The 22326-nt window shown below is 37.6% G+C and overlaps 1 protein-coding gene across 1 annotated transcript in view; it reads right to left on the bottom strand.

Moving 5' to 3' along the window:
• CENPE (centromere protein E) overlaps positions 1-21727 on the bottom strand; it is a 38997-nt gene extending 17270 nt beyond the window's left edge. Inside the window, exons 1-26 of the mRNA XM_041484242.1 lie at positions 21629-21727; positions 21344-21435; positions 20434-20523; positions 20237-20355; positions 19040-19159; positions 18068-18149; positions 17815-17882; positions 17662-17733; positions 15698-15749; positions 14791-14878; positions 14482-14608; positions 13718-13837; positions 12485-12643; positions 11989-12133; positions 10910-11004; positions 10539-10595; positions 10292-10459; positions 8228-8302; positions 7849-7971; positions 7370-7504; positions 6599-6776; positions 5989-6143; positions 4120-4434; positions 3523-3837; positions 3219-3377; positions 375-584 (exon numbers count right to left, since the gene is read on the bottom strand). Coding sequence (XP_041340176.1) covers positions 375-584; positions 3219-3377; positions 3523-3837; positions 4120-4434; positions 5989-6143; positions 6599-6776; positions 7370-7504; positions 7849-7971; positions 8228-8302; positions 10292-10459; positions 10539-10595; positions 10910-11004; positions 11989-12133; positions 12485-12643; positions 13718-13837; positions 14482-14608; positions 14791-14878; positions 15698-15749; positions 17662-17733; positions 17815-17882; positions 18068-18149; positions 19040-19159; positions 20237-20355; positions 20434-20523; positions 21344-21435; positions 21629-21684 — 3375 coding nt within the window. The 5' untranslated portion in view covers positions 21685-21727. The remainder of the gene's footprint in view (positions 1-374; positions 585-3218; positions 3378-3522; positions 3838-4119; positions 4435-5988; positions 6144-6598; positions 6777-7369; positions 7505-7848; positions 7972-8227; positions 8303-10291; positions 10460-10538; positions 10596-10909; positions 11005-11988; positions 12134-12484; positions 12644-13717; positions 13838-14481; positions 14609-14790; positions 14879-15697; positions 15750-17661; positions 17734-17814; positions 17883-18067; positions 18150-19039; positions 19160-20236; positions 20356-20433; positions 20524-21343; positions 21436-21628) is intronic.
• Between the last annotated feature and the right edge of the window lie 599 nt (positions 21728-22326).

A 22326-nucleotide genomic window follows, 5' to 3' on the forward strand; every position in this document is an offset into this window, starting at 1 on the left:
TTATAGAAAGTGTTGGTTGCTATGTTCCTTCCACTGGAAAATGAAAAGTTAGTTCTACAGTTCTACATAGACTTGAAAAAAGCAGAATTACCCTCTCCAGATCAGCAATTTTTACCTTTTGCTTACTTGATTATAAGAACTATATCCATGTGCAGATCAATGCAGAACATCACCAGCCTGTATCAAGTCAATATTTTACTCAGAGAAAAACATTTGCCACATTCTGGTACCAGATGCCCATTCATAAATATATGGGGTGTTATATCTCAAGTAAATAAATTCGCTCTTTAATCGTCTGCAGCTTTTGCAAATTATTTCACTCAAGCAAAAGTTTAAATAAGCAAGCTTCCCATTACAGTTTTTAGCATAATTACCAAAGTTCCTTCCCCAGACTCCTCTGTTTGCACAAGTAAACTGTCCAGCTTCTCCTGCAATGAACAGTTCTCTTGAGTAAGGAAAACGATTTGTTCCTTTTGCACCTGAAGCTGATCACTTTCTCTACAGCTATTAGTTCCTGATTTTTCCTCAGCAAGCTGATCTCTCTCTGAAGTGATGATTTTCATTTCTTCTGTCATTTCTGAGATCTGTTAAAAATATGCAAAGACAGCATTTTCATTAATCCAGTATAAAATTAAAATGCCATATTTTGTTTGATTCACTCGTCTACAATGTTCTTAATATCAAACCAGAACAACCAAAGTAGAACAACCTTCAAACCAAACCAGTTATTCAGAGAGCAAGAAAAGCACCAAGGATTTGAAACCCAGTTAAGTTCATGCAGTCTACACAGTGCCTTTTTAAAAGTTGAAAGACAGGGTCAATCACTGATTGCTGTATTGAATATGTACACATCAGATAAATTGACATTCATTCCAAAGAAGGACCAATGCAATGGGTTACAAGGCTAAGACAAGTTGAGCATGTTACTACTAAATATCAGTAAAGAAACTTGGACAAAATGCTACTGGCTCAGTGGAAGGCAAACGTAAAAAAAGGAAAAACATGCAAGACATTCTAAATCCATAAAAAATGCCTCAGTTGCTGTATCCATAGTAGATAGGAGACATTCCTATACATTAAAATCCAGCCTACCATCCACAGTGGCTTCAGACAAGAAAACAACAAGTAGAGAACAAATTTATTAATAGTGTAATGAATTAAAGAATGAGCTAAGTTCTCCTAAATTCGCTCAAGGATCTTCAAAATTATATTGTCAGAATACATAAAATTTTACAACTGGGCAAATGTGCAGAAGTCAAATCGCATTTTTGATTCTAAATAATATTCATTAAGCACCATGACATATTTAGTTATAAATAGTGGGTTTCTTTAGTACATCTACTGGAGCTCTACAAAGCAAAGTTTGCAGTAGACGTGAACTAACAAACCCAGAGAAACTGCAATTTCCTTGACAAAACTGCTTCTGACCTTCTGCTGCAGTTCATCAGTTTTTTCCTTCAATTCCTCTTGCGCCCTCAAGAGCTGGTTTTCCTTCTCTGAAATACTTCCTGTCAGCTCCACAATCTTCTCCTGATGTTGTCCAAGAGATTCACAAGTACATCTCAACTCCTCCTGCATCTCTGCGTTCTTTGGACACAATTAAAGTACATTAACACCTGGACAACACTTGCAAAAGCTAAGACCCATCTACTAGAGCTTCTCCTAGGGAAAGAGAACTACTTTTATTACCTTGCTAATCATCTCCTGTAGCGTTTCTCTTAGCTGGTCTCTCTCATTCCGGAGATTTTCCAGTTGCATTTTGAAATCATCACCATCTCCTTCTGTCTGGGCACTGACTTCCTGGGAGTCATGTGGTTCTGGAATAACATCTGTTCTCTCCATTTTTGCAGATTCCCCTTGATATTCACTGGCCTTTGCTTCCTCCATTTCATGCAATTTCTGTTGTGCCTGGCTCAGCTCTTCTCGCAGAAGAAATAACTCTTGCTCCATAGATTGTCCTTGAATCTGTGGTACCTGTTTTGTAAGAGATTCAAATAAAGACATTCAGGAAGCAGCTTCAGGAAAAACTTGTCTGACACCTTTGACAAGTTGATTATGTACAACAATTGGAGGTACTGCTATAAAAGCACACACAGAGAAGTGTAGCCAGCATATCCAATTACAAGAAGTGTGGTTTGCAATGCCCCTTGCAGTGCCCGGAAAAAGTCAGTTCTACCTATGTTCTAGAAGAGCCAAACCACCCATTTCAGATCAGGCATTTTTATAGTCATCTGCCTAATTATAGAACATTCCTGTGCAGATTAGTACACATCATTACTATCCTGTATCATGTTATTACTCTATTTATAGTCATTCTCCCAGTAGATGTCCATATATATATATGTATTTATTTATATAAATAATATGGGTGGCCTCTATCTCAAGCAAACCATTATCAACTTGGAGCTTAATGAGGTACAGTCAAGTACCACGACCCTTTTCTTTCAGTGTGTTTTGCAATTATTTCACTTAAGTACAAGTTTAAATAAGCAAGCTTCCCATTACAGCTTCAGCATAATTACCAAAGTTCCTTCCCCAGACTCCTCTGTTTGCACAAGTAAACTGTCCAGCTTCTCCTGCAATGAACAGTTCTCTTGAGTAAGGAAAACGATTTGTTCCTTTTGCACCTGAAGCTGATCATTTTCTCTACAGCTATTAGTTCCTGATTTTTCCTCAGCAAGCTGATCTCTCTCTGAAGTGATGATTTTCATTTCTTCTGTCATTTCTGAGATCTGTTAAAAAATATGCAAAGACAGCATTTTCATTAATCCAGTATAAAATTAAAATGCCATATTTTGTTTGATTCATTCTCCTACAGTGCTTATAACAGGCATCTGTGATATATTGGGATCTGACATGCCATTGACAATCATGTGTTACACTTCTCTGGGACTGTTATAAATCATGATATTTCTATTTTAAATATAAATCAGCCTCATTTCTACACTTAAGTAACCCTCATCTCCTTTTCCATTTTCCATCCAATGCCACCACTCAAATCCACAACCATGGGGCACACAAGTTAAGCAAAGGTTCATTCCACTCTAGATTACATCTTGAAGCTCTACAGAAATAGCAGCAGCTGGTCAAGACTTGGATTAGACAGTACTCTTTTCCTGCCCACTTGCCATCAAGAGCCTAGAAAATTTTTAAGGACATGCAGAATAGATTACAAGCAGATTAACTGGGCTTGTTTTAATTATTGCATAAGGTTTTACCCGTATTTGGAGTTCTTTAATGGTTTTCCCTAGTGCCTCTTCAACACTCAAAATCTGAGATTCTTTTTCAGAAATACTTTTTTCCAACTTCTTGACAGTTTTCTGGGATTCCTTCAGAGAGTTTTGTGTATTTCTCAGATCTTCATGTGACATGATGTTCTTTAGAATACAAGAGAGAAAATCCACAAAGAAAACATGTATTTTGTAATATTAGTAAGCATTCCTTAATTAAAAACAACCACACAAACTTCTATTCCTATATTCTCTGAAATATTTTAATACTGTTTATAAGTCTTCCTCCTACCATTGAAACCGTGTCCTTTATATCCTCTCTGAGTTGCTCTGTCTCAGCTTGAAGAAACTCCCCTTTTTGCTTCAGGTCATCTCTTTCCTGGGTTAGAGTTTTTATTTCTTCCCGACATTCTGTAAGCTGCTGCAAGATTGCCTGGACCTCCAAATCTTTGGCCTCCAGTCTCACTTCACTAAGCCTTTCTTCCTCCTCTTTTAATTGCTCCAGTTCATTTAACTTCTGCTGAGTCTGAACAAGATTTTCTCTTAGCTCAAGGAGTTGATTTTGCTCTGCTTCTCTCTCTTCCAGTTCTTTCATTTTGCTAGAGAGCTTTAGTTTGCAAAGGAAAAGGACAGACACTGTCATTGTAATGCAGATCTCCATTATATATACATGTTCTCACAGATTCTTTTATGAGCTTAGAAAGGAAGAAAGATGCTAGCAAGCAAGGTCATAATTTCTCTGTAAGTCACTGCTTATACTCTTGCCCACAATAAATAAGCATTTATAACCTTCCTGTGATGGTTCCTTAGCAGAGAAAGTCTTACTAAAACATACACATCAAACTGTTTTTCAAGTCTCATATGTAAAAAGGAGCAAGCTGACACTGACCTCTAATTTCACTTCATCCAAAACTGTTTTAGACTCTTGTGCTTCTTTAGACAGGCATTCTATTTGGAGCTTCATTTGTTCATTGGTTTCTGTTGCAGCTCTGTATTTTTGTTCTATTTCTTCATGGAGCTGTTTAAGTGCTACATATTCCTCATCAGACTTTGCGTATTTCAGTTGTACATCTGTGAGATTGTCTTTTGATTTCTCAATTTCTTCTGACATATGCTTAAGTCTCATTTCATTATCAGCTACTTCAGAAAGCAGCTTTTCATTTTCCAATTTTAATAAGCTTAACTCCTCACATTTTTCAAGAATCTGCCAGCAGAAAAACAATATTACTATATAGTGCTTTCTAAATCAGTATTTGTCAGAACTATATAATAAACAGGTACGTGTGAAGATATAGGAGATGAAGCAGAGGCAAACATACACAATACATTGAGTTTTGCTCTGTTGGGAGGGAACTGTCTAGCAAAGCATCTTTAAAAGACAAGGATTCTCAAGTCCCAAAATCTCTTCTAACTCTTTAGATGTTCTTCAGTACTTCCTACTTCCTATGCTTGAACTAAGACTGGACTCCTAAACTGAATTTTTACATTTATCAATACTTTCTTCATAACACTGATCCCTTGGACTGTCTTCCTAGACCAGAGGTAAGACAGAGTTAGAGAATAAAGTAGGTATTTATTAAAGGCCTTCAAAGGATACGCCGTGGGCAGTGCAAAAGCCTGCCAGAGACTACACCCAAGACTGACAACAGTCACATGTTTTCTCAGACACATAAAAGCTTGGTCTCTTTGCATATTAGAGGTTAATTGTCCAACTATAGCTTCAGGTAAAAGTCACAGTCCCCCAGTTTGCTTCCTCCCCGCCCCCCCCCCCCCCCCCCCCCCCCTTTGCATATTAGAGGTTAATTGTCCAGCTATAGCTTCAGGTAAAAAGGTAAAAGTCACAGTCCCCCAGTTTGCTTCCCCCCCCCCCCACCCCTCCTCCCCCTCCTTGCTGTTCACAGGGCCTGAGGCAAATGGTGTGACCTTGGTTCCTAGGCCCAGGAGGACTACTCAGTCCAAACAAAATGTGAAGAAAGCTAACTAGTATTTCATATGGAGTTCAGAGTTATGCACTAATGCATTACAGAATCTGAAAAATATGGAAGCTAAAAACTTAAGGCATCAACACAGAGATGAAGTTGTTAATATCTAATTACATTTTGTTGATTAGTGGAAGTAAACCCTTGGAGAAACTTTTTGCGAAGCATTAATGAGTTTGTAGATTACTTGCCCTGAATAATTTTTACTGCACATACTTAGTAGCAAATGGTTCTTAGAACAAAGAAAGCTAGCAACTATTTGCAAACAAACCCTTTAAAACATTTACAGCATACCTGGTCTACTAATCCCTTACCTACTAGGAAATAAAGTTTCCTAACAAGTTTTCCAGAATTTGCAAGGTAAATCTCTAACTTCTCAAGCAGAATTTCTGCTAAGAGATCTTGAGATTTTCTCTGTGCTCAGTTACACAAAAAAGTCACTTCTAAAGTAGTGCCCAGGATCAAACCCCATTATATTTATACATTCAGTAGTCAGTGGTGACCACAGCAAATAGACATGCAAAGGCTGGACTAGAAAACAACACAATTATAGTAGTCAGTGACTAAACATATTAAACTAAACAAACTTATTCCTAGGTACAAATATTAAATATCTGAGAAGCAACAATTTAACAAACTTAACTGTAAAATTTCAGGTTGACTCATTTAAAAGCCTTTAAATTGGCCTTTAAAGCTTCATATCCAATAGGCCTCCATTAGTACATTACCAGTGAAGTACAATACAAAACCAAGAAAAAAGGTTAGATTTTTTTTTTTACCTCTTTCTTTTGCATTTCAACAGTATTTGGTAGAGATTGAAATTCTGATAGCTCATTTACTTGTTTCTGTAGAAGTGCATTCTCTTTCAAAGCATTTTCTAGTTCTCCTTTTAAGTCAGCTGCCTTTTTTTCCAGCTCCACCTGAGAAAGCAAATCTAGAAAATGAAGTTTAAACTATTTAGCAAATGTTAAAAAACATATTGTAAATTAAGCAGAAGATTTATTATGCATTCTGGATGTCATATTTTCGTAATTCCTGAAAAGTACATTTTACTGTTGCCAACAATTAAAAGACTAAGCTCCTGGTGTGAATTCTGTCAGCACTGCTTAGGTTGATATCCAGTTTATTTTAGGTTCTCTCCAACAATCTTAATCCACTTGACTGTGCAAAACGCAAAATATTTTGCTAGCTGCAATTTTCCAGAACGTTCAAGGAAGTGCTCAAGTAGTTACTCCATGCCAGCAATACCAGATACTCTGGTTGCTTTATACTGACCAGAGTCTCCATATATTGAGGAAGACAAGAGCCAAAGCCTTGGCTATCCTCCCACCATTACAGGGAAAAGGGAGGAGAGAAGGAGCAGGGAAAAGGCACCAGCTGGAACAGTACCTTTTGGAACTTTACCCTCCATCAGTGAAGTTAGTCTTGTGTTTTCTTGAAATAAAGACTGCAGCTCTCTCTGCAAGTCAGCTTGCATTTGCCGGTAACTGGCTTTTCCCACTTCTATTTGGCTTTGATATAACTGGACATCCTTTTGCATTTGCTTGTGGTTATTTAAGAGTTCATTCTTCAGGAAAACAAAACAACATACAACACACACAGAGTAAAAGTCTATGTACTTGACATTTAAATAATGCATCTGGTACATTTTCTGTTGTCACTCTGACCAGCTTTGACCTTGATAAATATGGCAGAATAAGGCACAACTTAACAACTGTATTCCTGTCAGTCCTCTAACAAAACATGCCTTATAGTTCAGGGCCATAACTGCTACTACTATTTTGTCTTTATTCTTTGAAATCTCAAAGTAAGCTCCATCCCACTTCTGAGTCCACATCTCATTCTCCTTTGTTCTCTGACGAAATTAGGTCTGAAGTCTTATGTCCCAGTAATGCACTAGACTGCTTCTTTGATCTCTTTCTCTCCCTCCTGGTAAACCTAAACACCCACTCCTACGGAAAAAGCCTTGACTTTCGTTCTCTCTCTTTCCTGAGGACCCATTTTCTACAAATTGCATAATAAAAGTATTACTTAAGAGTATTTGGAGAAAGCTAATGACAAGTGTTCCACCACACTGATGGCCTTCTTCACAAGCCTGGAAGCAGACAGGCCCTTTTTAGCATTAGGTGCAGCTATAAATGCAGTTCAACAAGTACTTGCCATCTTCTCCTTCAGCTCCAGATTTTCACTTCTGAGAAAAGCAGATTCCTTTTTGGCATCCAAGGCTATGGCTTCACTGTCTAAGAGGGACTTATTCAGCTGCTGAATTTCTTCAGTTAGTTTATCACAATCTCCCTGAAAAAGACAACACTCAAAGAAGCAAAAAACAATAATAAAGTAAATGTGTTCATTTTAATGTGTTTAAAATCTAAGTGCAGGCTTAGAAAGCACACGAAGTTTACTTTAAGAGGAAGAGTAGCAGGTTGTTTGAGAGATGGGATAAACAGCACAATTTCTCATAGCTTCACTTCCCGAGATACTTGCTGTATATGTAGTAATTAACACTTTAAACTTTGTAAAACAAAATTTCCCAAGACCTGTAGGGCAGCAGATGTTAATCATACCAAGGCTATACCTAAATTTAATCCAACTCAGAAAAACAAAGTAATCTCTCAACCCAGTAGAAAACTCAAGTTTACCAGTGCAAAAGATGTCTCTTTTCTTTCTACTTCTGCTTTTTGTAGTTCTTCCACACGATTCTGTAATATTTTTATTTTGTTCTCTTTCTCTTTCAGCTGTTCCAGTTTGGAATTTATTTCTGCCTAAAAGTTGGAGGGGAAAAAGGGGGAAAGAAGATTTGAGTGTTCAGTTTGGTTTTTCAGGTCAGAATTTATCAAAACTTACACAGAAAGCATTCATGGTTCTGGTTCTTAGACATAGCCTCGTCATAGCTGATAAGATTAACCTGAGCACAATGATGTCCAGTTATTGTCCTCAGCAGATATGGTATTTGAAGCTAAACAAACCAAGCACATTTCATACAAGACTTACTACCTGTAAAATCATTGAGAGGCTCACCTCAAGTTCCTCATTGTACACTTCAGCATTTGAAATTAGATTCTTTAAGTTGGTAATTTCATGCATTAGTTGAATCTGTGGAGCAAATTAAAGCAAAATTGCAGAGGATGTTAGAAAGCACCCACACCAGTAGTTTTAGTTGCCAACTCCATGAAAACAAGCCAGGTCTATCTTGTGTTTTCTTTTTTATTAGTATATACTCACACATTTACTTAAACTGCTACAAAGCAAGATGCTAGATATTCATTCAAAATGGACACGTGAGATGCAAAGCTCTGTTTTAGCTCCCCAGTAATTAAGAAGGATTCAAATACAATTTAATCTGCAATAGTTTGACAAGCAAGAGCAATGTGATCAAAGCAATTAATGCAGAAATTGTACAGATACGATACTTCAAATTCCAGTCATGTTTAGCAGCTTTTTATGACACAGTGCAGATATTTATGATTTAATCTATTCACTGACAGGAATGAGAAGGTGCCAAAATGGAAGTAAAACAAGCCATGAACACATTCAGCGGCATTGTCTGAAAGAAGTCACAAGTAGAAGACCAGATAGGAGCTTTTTCCTTTTCTTTCTCTTGGTCTTCGTTAGAAAAGTTTTACAATAAGCATTCATCTGCAAGTACTTATGTATAGTCACAAGCAAAGGTAAGAAAATGCAATCTGAAAATTTAATATTAGTGAAAAGCTTTAAAACAAGCACCATCCTGTGAGTATTCCTATGTAGTTTACCTGTATAAACTGATATATTTAATCTAATTTATTTGGTGAAGCATGTGACCTTTCAGTATTGCTCTAAGTAATCTACTGCATGGGTATCAATAAATGCTTACATTTTATGGACTGCCTTCAGATATCTAAAAACAAATAATTCAAAAAGCAATTCTTGCAATGGAAGCTACTTTAGAAATTACATCTGTTATTAGATACCCAAAAACTTTGCAGGGAAAACTAACATAGGATTTATTAAACATTAGCTAAGGAAGATAGCACATTCAGTCTAGCACACAAAGGGTCTTCTAAAAAGAATATTAAATACAAGCTAAATGGTAATATTTTAGAGAGCAAATTTCCTTAAGATCCATAAATCATTGTACGGAACACAATGCAAATAAGCAGTGACATAGTTAAATTGTCACCTGAAATAAAAACGCAAAAGGATGTAAAAAACTTCAACATTAGTGTCATGATCAGAAGATATTACACAGACTAATGTGCACAAGTAATGTCCAGAAAAGCTATCAGGAAAGAAATGGAACATACATCCCTGTCTCAAGACCTCAATTTACTGGTCTTTTTTGGGGTTCTTTTTGCTATAACTTATTTCACAGCCATAACTTATTACCAGCCTTTAGGCAGGTAGAACCTAATACAAGTAGTAAGTAATTTAGACTACAGAATCAGAGCATAAACTTTTGGATAAACAAGGAACATCTCCAGTAACCAGACAAAGAGTGAAGAGTACTGAAAGTCAGCATTTCCTATATTCCAAGTTATCCAGTAGATAACTTCACATTTTTGTGACTTCCTGGCACAAAATACAATATTTTAATTTTACTATTACTATTCTTACTATTATTTTAAAATAATCTCATGACTAAGCTAAATAATATGTTAAAAATTAATGCTCATGTAGTTCACGGGTTACCAAAATGAGCTATCTTGGAATTTAAGACAAGATGTTTCACACAAGAAATACAGGAAATATGATTTAGCAACCATACTTGAACTTCAAAACAGTTCTAAAATGTATTTAAGCAGCAAAACAACTGCCACACTGAAGTCTAGAGTGAAATTCAGATCACAGATTTATAAAAATAACATATCAATACATATATACACAAATACATATTTAACCAGGCTTCAGTATGTAACTCTCCAAAAATTTGTCTGAATTTTACACTCCGAGTAAATCCAGTTTAAATCCTGGGTTCATTCATTCTGTTGCTGAAAGTACTCATAACACCATCTGTTTGTGAATCAACATTCAAGGCTATGTAGACTGAATAAACTCCAGAAAGTATTTGAGCATAGAGAATTTATTCATTTCAATCCAGCATACCTCATGATCTTTTTGTGTTTGCTTTTCCAGTGCTTCAAATTCATCTATTTCTGTTTTTTCCTTCAGTCTCTCTTTCAGTTCATTTATTTCTGATTTCAACTGCTCATTTTCCAGCACTAGGTTATCAAAGTTAGCTTGCAGGACGTTGACCTCATTTACAGCAATATCCTGAAGAAGTAGCACAAGAAACTTTAGAACTGTTGCTGCAATGTCAGCCTTATTTCTAGAAAATTCAGAATAGACCTACCTTTTCTAGTGCTAATGCTTCACAGAGTTGCACAGATTCTTCAAAGTCTTTCTGGGTCTAGAAAAAGAAACACTCTCAGTTAGCAGATCTACAACATCGAGCAAGTGGAGTATTATATTCCTTGTTGCTTGTCTTTTCACACAGCTAATCTTGTTTAAAGACCAAAGTTGACTGAATCATTTGTACAAACCCACAGAAGCACAGAACCATACCACAGCTTCACAGAGGTGTCCAAGAGACTTTCTAACCAGTTTTAATAATTCTACAGACACAGAACACTGGTGTTCTACAGAAGAGTAAGGCTGATCTTACTGAGAAGCATATTATGCATATGTGCAGTATCAGAAAGCCAAAACAGATTATGATGTTACCCAATTCATGCTGGGACCAGCAATCCATTCTGCTTCTGAAATTTGATCAGGAACCATCAGGCAATGGCTGTCATACCCAGAATTCTCTAAGGTAGCTGAAAAGAAAGGTGTATTAACACAAGTACCAATAGATTTTAAACTGAGCATCAAAAATTCTCTCATAAAATAATTTTACCACATTAGAAACACTCATTCAATGGCAAAAACACAGCACACTGAATAAGACTTCTGACTCTCATGATTTTGTTATGAAAGAGAACACCACTGAAGTCCAATCCCTATAGTTATGTTGACCATCTTATCACAAGTTTATGAAGCCTAAATGAAATGCAGAATATATGCTTAAGTACAGACTAGGAGAAGTTTGAGTGTCAAGGAAAGAACCACTCAACAGTAACCTGCAAGACGTAAGGGAAAAAAAAGGACCCACCCACATACAGAAAAAAAAAAACCCCAGAATAATCCACTTACAAGCAAATATATGTTTGACAGGAGAGGTAATAAGGATATAAGATGTAATTCAGCAACAATACTTGCTAAATTGTCCTCTTCAGTTCAATTTCCTTAGAAAATTTCTTTTCCTACTTGCAGTTCACTCCTTATGAATCCTTGAATTTCTCTATCTCAATCTTATCTTTCAGTAATGACTTCCTATTCTTTTTGAGGAATTGGGGATTTTACACACACACCTCTGCATTTTTTGGGGAAAGAATGTGGGTTGATACGGACAGTCTGTGTTAAAGAACACTTTCCCAAAAAACTAGGGGGTGTGGGTAGGCTGCATGGCAAGTGTTCATAGAACCTGCCATTTACCTCACAGCTCTCCCCTTTGGTTCAAAGAATTGAAAGCTCAATATCAAGGGAAGGTGGGGTAGTAGAGGACTTTTCATTGAAAAGTGTGAACATCAACCCTTGGAGTCTTGTTAATGTGTTTTTTAATTTGTGCTATCAAAGGATCCACTTATTCCCTTTGGGAAATGTAAAGCAATGCTTGCCAAGTTATTTACTGGGAATTTCACAGAAAATGAAATAGAACGGTCTGGGTTGGAAAGGACCTCAAAGACCATCTAGTTACTTACAATCCTCCACATCTGGTACCGCTGGCAGAGACAACTTCATTTTTTTTGTTTCAGTCGGCATTGCATTTTCAAAGTCTTCAAAAAAGCTCACATTTGCCTGGTTTATTTTACCAGGAGCCCAAGTAACTCTTCTTCTTCTCTTGGCCTTGAAAAAAGTATTTATAGAAAAAGTGATAAAACCAAACCACTAGGCAGAGAGTAAATGTTGCCTCAAGCTAGTTCTGTATCAGTACCTGTATCCCCAGTTAACTTGACAGTATCTTGCAGTTTCCTCAAAATTAGTTGGAAAGCAAAAAAGTCCCTGCAGTCTGTTCACCACAAGGCAACACTGAACTGACAGCAGTTAATTTAAAAGTTAGCCCTTTAAAAATATGAAAAAAAGAATGAAAATTGCCCATCATACTTACTCTTCATTATCAATATAAACCTATGTATGTAGTGTTACCTTTTGCAAAGCATTTCAGAGTAATCAGGTAAGATCTGAACAGGTGCTTACTTTAACATTCTGTTTTGAGGCAAAGGAAGCAGAAGTCACCAGCATCTCAGTTAAGTTTCGTATCCTGTCCTCCTGTACTTTTTGAAGGGAATTTTTTTCTTCCAACAGCTGGGCCAGTTGATCCTTTTCCATTGCATGAATCTGAGTTTTTGAAGACACCTTCCAAGAAGAGAATGGTAATCACACTGACATCTTAAGAGCAGAAACCACTCCTACAGAAGATACACAATTACTGATACTTAAAAAAACCAGCTACACACATATACTCCTTTAAGTCTGGAAGAGAAATCTTTAATCCTTAAGAAAGAAACTGACAGTTTAGTCTACATTTTGACTGCAGACTTAGTATTTAAAGTGGTCAAAACTCCCAGAAACAGTACAGTCCCAGATTTTTCTATGTATAAAAAGATCATTCTTCCAAATACAACTCACTACCTGCTATCACAGAAGATACGAAACATACTCCCAAGTTCACGTTGCAAATTCATTATCATTAAAAAGAAGAAATCATTTTTCTAAAAATTCTCTAATGATATTTATAATTGGCAATAAAAAAATGTGCATTCTTTGATTTAATGCACTAGAACAATAAGTTCAGCATTGTTATTTTCCTGTGCTTTACATTTTGTTATCTGTGGTCTAACAAGACGTGCAAGATTCTTCCACACCTCCAGAGATTTTTAGAGAAGGAAAAACATCAGACCACATTGTTTGGTGAGAAGTTACTACTGTTCATTTTCTGAATGCAACTTCCACCTATAGATGACCAAAATTTTGCCAGTGATATTCATGCAGTTGCAGCTTCATGCAACTCAAACTGAAGTTAGACATCAATAAGGGAGGAAATAATATGAAGTTGGGATCTTTATGAGTCATTCAATCACTTCTTAGATTAATTTTTTATATAATTTGTTTTGATCATTACTTATATGATTTGTTATGATTTTTTGGGATCAGTTTAAGTATGCTATAAGGCATCACAAATTTCTATTTCTTAATTATGTTAACCTACTAATTAATCTCATTCAACCTTAGCCTGCACACAGAGATGCTATCATTAGTTGTTCTAGACTATTCATCTCCTATTCAATTTATATTCTCTCAAAGAAAATGGCAAATACCACTTCAAAGAATTCAGCTACCCATCCAAATTTAACTGCTTTTGGTTTAAAACAGCTGGTCTGCAAATAGCTATCAGTACTAAGGATTGATTTATTTGAGTTTATTACATACTTCCTCCAGCTGCTTTTTCAAATCCAGAATTTCTTTGCGGTATCTCTTCAGGAGGGCATCATCATCAAGAACTTCATTGACTTTCGGTGTATTCTTCATTCCTTTGGCTGTATTGGCAAACTGGAAGAATAGTCTTTCATGGGTAATAGTTGAAGAACAAATATCTAAAAAGACTTATTTTGTCCCATATTTCCCAAGAGAATTAAAGGGAGAGTTTATTAGATAAAAAACAACATATAATAGGACACAAATATTTGAATTAGCTTATTTTTAATGTATTCTAAGCTTGGAAAAGGTGAAGTTTTCCTTTCTTGATATTAATACCTAAAACATGAAGCATAACATTTAAGTAAGAGTATCCCAAGTTATCTTTTGTGTAATAAAAACTCAAAAGATCATCAAGGGAGACAATCCTACCTAAAGAATATATACTGTTCATTAACAGTTCAATTCCTGTAATGCCTAACATCTTGTGCTAGGCAAAGACTTCTCTAACTAGGTTTGGAAAAGGCAAATGATGTAAGAGTGGTTATTTCCCGCCTGCAAAGTGAGAGGAGCTTTGTTCCAACTTCCAAAAAGCTCTAGGTAGACAACCGAGCACTAGATGACTGGGAAAAGATGCTGTGTACAAAAAAATGTTTCCAATTCTGAGTTTACAGAAGCCCTTCAGAAGATTCAAGTCATTAAAGATCCAGTAGATTACATTTTCACCCCTCAAACCTGTCTACAATAACTAGTGCTGGAGAAGAGGTGAGAAGCTTTACCTGAAGAGTGCTGAGTGTCTCATCAAAAGAAACAGGAGTAATTGTACAAATAATAACTGTTTTAGCATTTCCTCCAAGGGAGTTCTGCAGAATTCGAGTCAGCTTGCTGTCTCTGTAATTTATGAAGCTAATAAAAAAGAAGCAACAACAAGAAAAAATGTCAGATTTCTGCATTAACATGGTAAATACGTTTTCTAGAGGTAATAGGTTATGTGAAACAGCTACCTACATAAGATTATAAAGAAAGGATTTTAATTTCTTAGTTTAGCAGTGCCTTATCTTATAACAGGTATACAAATAGTTGCTTACCCAGAAGGGTCATCACAAAGTTTTTTGATAACTTGACCCAGAATAAACAAGCTCCGATTTATATTGCAGCCTTCTTTCAGTCGAACACCTAGGTACCACACATTTTATTGTTATTATTTTTAATTTAAAACAATATTAAGATACTTTTTCAACCTGTCAAGCTTTTGTGTTATGTTATGCTCAGTCAAGAGGGATTTATTAACCAAGAGTTAAACCTTAAGTGCCACAATGCACTACTGACCCATCAGCAGGCAGTACTCAATCCTTTATGACAGTCAAAATGTTTTGAAATAAAACAGTAGTCAAAAATAGACATTTAGAACATTTACATAGAAAGCATCTGAGGCCATAAGAACTAGAATTTTGCTTCCTGTTTAAATTTTGCAAATGCCCACATTTACACATATATCAAACCTGTCTTAGATACAAGTTTTAAGTTAGTCACTCTTTGTAAGACTATTTCTTTTGTCCCTCTCAGATCACTTTTTTTGGACAAAGGCACTTTTGTGCAGCTTCATGCTGTCACTGTTAACAGCTAAGCTTCCTCTGAACTAAAGAGTGAGCCATCTATTCCCTCTTCACCTTGACACACAAGTCCCTAAAAAGCTTCTTTTGATTTTGTTATTACAGGTGCATCTTTCACAGAGTCATCTCCATTGTATTAGCTCAGTGCAGGATTTTTGCTGGGCCTGCAATTCTATAAAAGGCATATTACTACTTAATTGTTTGCACTTCACAGCATTTACAGTATTTTCCTGACTAGATCCTGTCCTACAAAGGGGAAAAGACCTTATTTATAAACAGTAAATAACACAATAGCACATGGATCAAATAATTTCCTATCACAGTTTCTCATAGGGGTTAATTAACAGAAGTTATTGTCAGTGGAGCCTCATTTGACACTCACCTTCAGCTCCTGTTTGACTAGCTCTTTCACTGCCTGCCAGATCTACCAAGTTCTGAAAATGCATTAAATATTTCACAGGTTACTTCTGAGGCAATTTACTTTAAGTCCTTGTAATTCTAAATCTCTGCTAAGAATTTAATAAACTAAAGCTTAAATAAAAAAGAAAAAAGTAAAGGGTCTATCATTACTGGAATTAATGCATAGCTAGCACACACAATACTTTCAAAGGTACATAAGGGAATGGAGTAAGTTTATATGAACTCTATTATTCCACCCCAAACAGTGTTTCAAAATCGCAGTGCAACAACCTCTACTCTCGGTCACAAAAAGATAACAGTTTCTCAATACAGAAGTGCTAACTACTAACCCAGCTGTAGGAATCTTTCATGGGAAAGAGGCTAGGTGAGATGATCTAGTAACCTGTCCTAAGCTGGCTGTATGTCTCTCCTTGCCTATCATTGTGGAGGTAAATGTGGCCACATTTCTCTTCACAGAGAAAACCGAGGCACAACTTCCCAAGGATATTTTCTGGGAATCGCAGTGAGAAACCTTGGAGAGAGATCAAAACAATTATTATCTCATTTGCTGCTCTTGTGTTCTGCCAAAGTAGAATGCAATATGGAGATTGTTTACCCAGAGTGATGGTGTTTGGTTTCCTTGGCCTGTCAGGGCCAAGAGCGTGTCCAGGCTGTCGGTCAGGAGACAGACACAAGATTCTGTTCAGTGGAGTTGAGTGCTTGTGCAGTTTCAGTTTAGATGTAGTGTAATATAGTGTAACATAGTACAGAATAATATAGTATAATAAAGTAATTAATTAGCCTTCCAATATCATTGGAGTTCTAACCATTTCTCCCTGCTATGGGGGTCACCTTGAATCCAAAAATAAGGAAAATAAATGAACTACCAGAGGAAAAGCCTCACTCTGAACCTGTTTAAAAGCCAACTAGAACATTATGGCATCTCATAATGAGCAAGTAGCCCTCACTTTTTTCACATTTTTGCTTCAGAGGAGTGAAATCCTGTACTAACTCCACCAAGCAGCAACAGACCAAAAGGGCCAAAATCCTGCTCCCCTCACCCCTGTTACTCGTGGTTATTCTAAAGTCAGTTGGAACTGAAATGGGGCAGAGGTGGGTGATGCAGGAAGAGTGGATACCCTAAGTTATGGTAAGCACAAAAAGTAGGTATTAGTTTGTTGAGATACTGTATGAGCAGTGTTTACACTCAGACCCCAGAGGTTTTTCACATGAAGCCAAAACAGAAAGCTCTTTCCACAATGCACATGATTAACTTAATGCTATTTCCAATTCTAAGTAAGAGTGCTCATCAGATTTTAGCAGGCTCAAATAGTTTCACATGGGTTCCATACCAGCAGTTGTTTCAGATCATTTTCTGAGAATCAAGAAAAGGCTTAGAAAAGGCTTCTGAAACCTTAACATTTCCATAGAGGTGTCCAGTGGTATTCCCCCCAGTTTATGGTATTTCCTATACCAGTAATCCACCACAGAGATGCTAAGTGGGATTACTTCTGAAAAAAAATGAATCTTTTGGCCATTGCAGATGTAGGCCATACATTCTTTTAACAAGAACTAAATTTGAGGATAAGGGAAATAAGTCTTAAGGTTACCCATTTTACTGGACTTGTCAGTGGTCAGAAACAATTGTAGGGAAGATTTATTTAACAAAATGCAAGAGCACTCTGACATAGTCCCTTATGCTCCTAGAAGGTGATAACACTACCCAATCCAGCATGAATAATTCTCATGTTAAATTCCCTCTGGTGGGAACATCTGCTCTAGATAATGCCACAGGAGTCTCCCTCTATACTTAAGCAACATCTGTCAGAGTTAACAACAAAGAACTCTTGTAAGTCATTATGAAGTACCATTAGTCTCTCAAACAAGCGGTAACAGTAAATTCTCTAGTTAACCTGTACTCCAAGAAGGTATAAAACAGACATTTACCAAGTGGGAAACCATGACTGCTCCATCACAGTTTGCATTTGCAGGGTCACTTCGTTCTCTGCTTTCAATGATCTAGAAATGCAATGAAGTGCTATGAAGTTTTTGTTACTTTGAAAACAATAAAACCACTCCCAGCAGTGAAACAGTTTTTACCATTCTGAAGATAGTGTGAGAACGGCTGCTGTGTTCATTCATTTTTGTTTCTCCATAATGGCGATTTCCTGTCAAAAAACAATATTAGAATACTTGTGCTTATAATCTGATAAACAGACAAAAAGCACAGCTTGAAAACTCTCTGAAAAACTTTGGTTTATGAATATAAACCCAAAGGGATACCCCATGGTTCAACATATACCTGATTAACCAACTTTTTTAAGCCATCAGCTGACATTGTCCAAATACTTACTTTCTCCTTTTCTTATCCATTCCATAACTTGTTCTGGGGCAACCACCACTTCTTCAATCAGATCTTCTACATACGTATTCCTCTACAGAATAAACACAGTAATAAATTTTACTGAACTCCAAAACACGCTTCAATACATAAAATTAACATTACCAGCAATTATTATGATATTTATTCAACAGCTGAATGTCTTTTTACGCCAAACACAAGGGATAGGTAAAGTTTAGACTTTGACCAAAATTGTGGCATAAGGGCACAAGAATCAAGGAACAGATTAAAAAGGTTTCCTAAAAACTGAAGTGCTGAGTGAAATATCCTTCTTGTCAATTTTCTGAGGGAATTTAGGAGTATATTTCTCAGTAACTCTTATATGGACATAGTCATACAAGTGGTAAATTTCTCTTCTTCCTATGTTCCAAAACCATGACCATTTAAGGGAACAAAAAAGAAAACCCACCCCAAAACTCAAACCAACAATTTTTATTATTTCCTACAAAACTTAATATAAAGAAATTGAAGATAGTGTTAACACAGATTTCTTTTCCTATAGTGATCATCTTACTGAATAGTTCTAGTCTCATGGTTATTTTATGATCACAGTAGCACATCACTTGCTAGCTGATATGAAGATGATATCAAAGTAACTCTGTATATCTGTCAGAAACTTGAAACATATAGAGCTTAACTAAACAATTCTTGAGGTTTTACTGTCAAAGTTAAGTAAAACATATCATCCTGGAAACCTTGAGGATTAAGTCTATTTTTATAAAGATTTAGAAAGATGAATTAGCAATAGCAAACCCAAAGACACTGTTGTTATTGAACTACATCAAGCGTCCTTCTGCTAATGCTGAAGATACAATTACACTGTTTGTCTCAGAAATTTTCCACTGGATGTTTCTGAAGGCATTTTTTTTTCCCAACTTCTTTTACTCCAAGCAGATACAGTACTTATACATAACATCCACTTACATTAACATCCTCACGAATTCCCAGAGGCTTCTTTTTCCTATTATCACAAAGCAAATCAGTAATTGTTTCATTGTAGATTTCCATGTATGAAACCCTTAGCAGGAATTCTCTCTCTGGAATCTAATGTTGAAAGGAAAAAAAAAAAAATCAAATAACAGACTAACTGATGGACATCTTTTAATACAAGTATTCTTAAATTGGAGATAAAGGTTTGGATATTATTCCACAGATTTCTTTCCCTTCATCCTTGCTGTACATTAGCATCTAACAATACAGAATATTTTTTCTTCTATCCCACCTTGTTCCATCTGCATTAATGGTATACCACTTCTAAGAGTTTATGAAATTAAGATAACTGCATAACAGTAGCATGACAACAATTCCCCTACTTAAATGCCATTTCCATAAGCAATTTCCTCCTGCTTAAGCTCTTTTCTCTCTGTATGCCTTGTCCTCCCTCTGTTTGCTTGGATTTACTTTGCTGCTGCTTCTTCCCCTGCCTCCTTGGTAGAGAGTGTTGGGGTAAGGAAAGGCTGCACAACGGACTCCAGCAAAAACTTCCTGCCTTTATATATAGTTATTTCTATAAACCCTCTAAGGGTACTCTGCACCTCCTTAAAGGAGCAGTGACCATTTCACTTCACTGGTAACCAAGCACTCTGCAAATCATGTTTTGGAAATCACTGTTTTAATGTACACTTTCTCCTTACTTTTATTACTATTGAGCAATTAGAAAATCTTTTGTAAGCCTAAAATACGTAAATATAGTATCATATTCTTCCCACTTAAAAACAAGTCTTTAATTGTTAATTTTTTAGACTTTTAAAACAGTAGAATAAACACAAACCTCCACATTACCACATTAACAAGCGAGTACCTGTTTTCATTTGTAGTCAGTTTAACATATTTGGAAGGTTAAGCTTCTACTCAAAGTTAATTCTTTCACTCCCCATGTCTCAGAACCCTCCTCAGTTTTGTTCTGATTTGATTTTAACTAATAGAGTCCCATTAGCTTTTTGTTTGAAAACAAAAGATGAGCCTGGCTCATCTTTGCCAGGCTGGCAAAGGAACTGCAACATTTAGTCCAATATAAGTTAATTTCCTTCATAAGCCTCTTGATACTAAAACTAATTTTTATGTAACCATCACAAGTATTAGTAGTCTTTTCAGTCACTTCAATTTAATAGAATTGCTCACCTCACAAATAATTTTGAACACATGTTGAATTGCCTTAGGGATAATGCCCACGGAATCTTCATTCCCCATCATTGTGTAAGTCTTCCCTGAAGCAGTCTGTCCGTAAGCAAAAATTGTGCCTAGAAAGATGGTTAAGTTTTACCAACTATCTCGGAAATACATTCCAAAAGTTATTTAAACACAGTTTTAAAGCTTACCATTATAGCCTCGCACAGCTGACTGTATGATTGGAACAGCTACACCATCATACAACTGTTGAGTGTTGTCACTTGAGTGAAAGACACGATCTTAAAACAAAAAAAAAAAGCACATGAAAACAAACTGTCATTCAGTATTGTTGACTTCAAATCCAGTAAATTTGTACAATCATTTGCAGGTTAATTCAAATATAAATATTATTTTAGCACCACTAATGCAAGCTTTTAAAATTTAGTTTAAAAATAAACATTAAACACAAAATCAAGAAAGACACAATGCACAGATGATAGTAAAAAAAAAAAACCTAAGAATGATGAACACAGTTAAACAGTCATCCCATTTAATCCTAAAAGGTTTTGGCTAATTTATCCACAAGGATGGTAAGCCTGACAAGACAGATTAATTGTTAAACTCCTAGTCTGGTGCATGCTTTTACTGAACCTGTATTTTGGGAAAACTATTTGTAGTGGCTCATATTACCAAGCAGAGTGTATCAGTAAGAAAAGACTCAAAGGGAGCCAGTTGGTTATGAGGATCCAACATTCACACTAGTCACTTTTGGGACTCTGTTCTCCCGCACCCCTCTCCCTAAATGCTCTGAACTAGCCCTCGTTTAGTCCATTTGAAACTGGATTTCAGATAAAAAAACCGTGTTCCAAAGCCACACGGCATGAACCAGAACAGAGAACGCAAGGTCCATCAGGAAGCTGACCTCAAAAGCACACCGCAGTGCTGCCTGCACCAGAAATCCTGCGTGCCCCAATGACACCCCTTCGGCATTACGAAGCTGGGAAGGTTGGGGGACATTTCAAGAAGCTCAGGGCATTCACCACAGTCGACACGTTCAAGACTACGGTAGCAAAGTTCCGCGTAAGCCTTTAAATATAGCAATTGCTTTCACATTCTTACCGTAACTAAATATTTTGGTACCACTCACGTCGGAAACAGTATTATTCTCACTTCTCCAGTGCAGGGGCACTTTATCTCCTGAGGCATTTTCTCTACAAGAAGAGAGACCGTGTTACCTTCATTGGGCGAGGACTCTGTTCCCAAAACGCGGGCCCCTTACCCCGGCTCTCGCCAGCCCCTCGCTCCGCTTCCCTCCGCCCGCCCGCCCCCCTGCCCCAGCGGCGGGGCACGGCGGCACCCAGGGCTGCGGGGGGAGCCTCCCCTGCCGCCAGCCCGGCGGCTCACCTGGCGATGAGCGGTCGCACTCGCACGCACACCGTGACGGCGCCCTCATCCGCCATGTCCGACCGGGACAGGAGGAGCGGGACCGGGACAAGAGGAGCGGGACCGGGCCAAGAGGAGCGGGACCGGGACAAGGGACGGGACCGAGAGCGCCCGCCCCAACCGCCGCCGAAGTTTGAACTGCGCCCGCAGCCGCTCCCTATTGGCCCGCGAGGACGCACGCCGTGCGTGGAGCGCACCACTCGCACGAGCTGGCGGGGAGGTGTGGGGGGGTGGCCGAGGGAAGCACGGTCAGGAGCAGGCGGGTGAGCAGCTCTCGAGATACCTTCCTCCTCCCGCGTCTGCCGGCAGCGACTAGATGGTAGCGGCCAGAGAATGAAACGCTGTCGTCACCGCCGCGTCTGCCGGTGTTTTAAATACCCTCAGGCGTGGGGAATGCCGAGCCTCTGGGCAGCCGTTCCAAGGCTGGGAACCCTTCCCATGAAGGGTTTTCTTTCCTAATACGCCATGTGAAGCTCCCCTGGTGCAAACTGAGGCTGTTTTCTCTTGTCGCTTGTAACTGGGGGCAAGAGGCCAAGCCCCACCTGGCTACACCGCGCCGTCAGGCGCTTCTACACAGGGATAAGGTGTCCCCAAACCTCCCTTCCTTCAGGCTCAACACTCCCAGCTCCCTCAGCCGCTCCTCAGAGGACTCGTGCTCC

This window comes from Pyrgilauda ruficollis, unplaced genomic scaffold (genome assembly GCF_017590135.1).
Source record: "Pyrgilauda ruficollis isolate IOZ18807 unplaced genomic scaffold, ASM1759013v1 scaffold65, whole genome shotgun sequence".
NCBI lineage: Eukaryota > Metazoa > Chordata > Aves > Passeriformes > Passeridae > Pyrgilauda > Pyrgilauda ruficollis.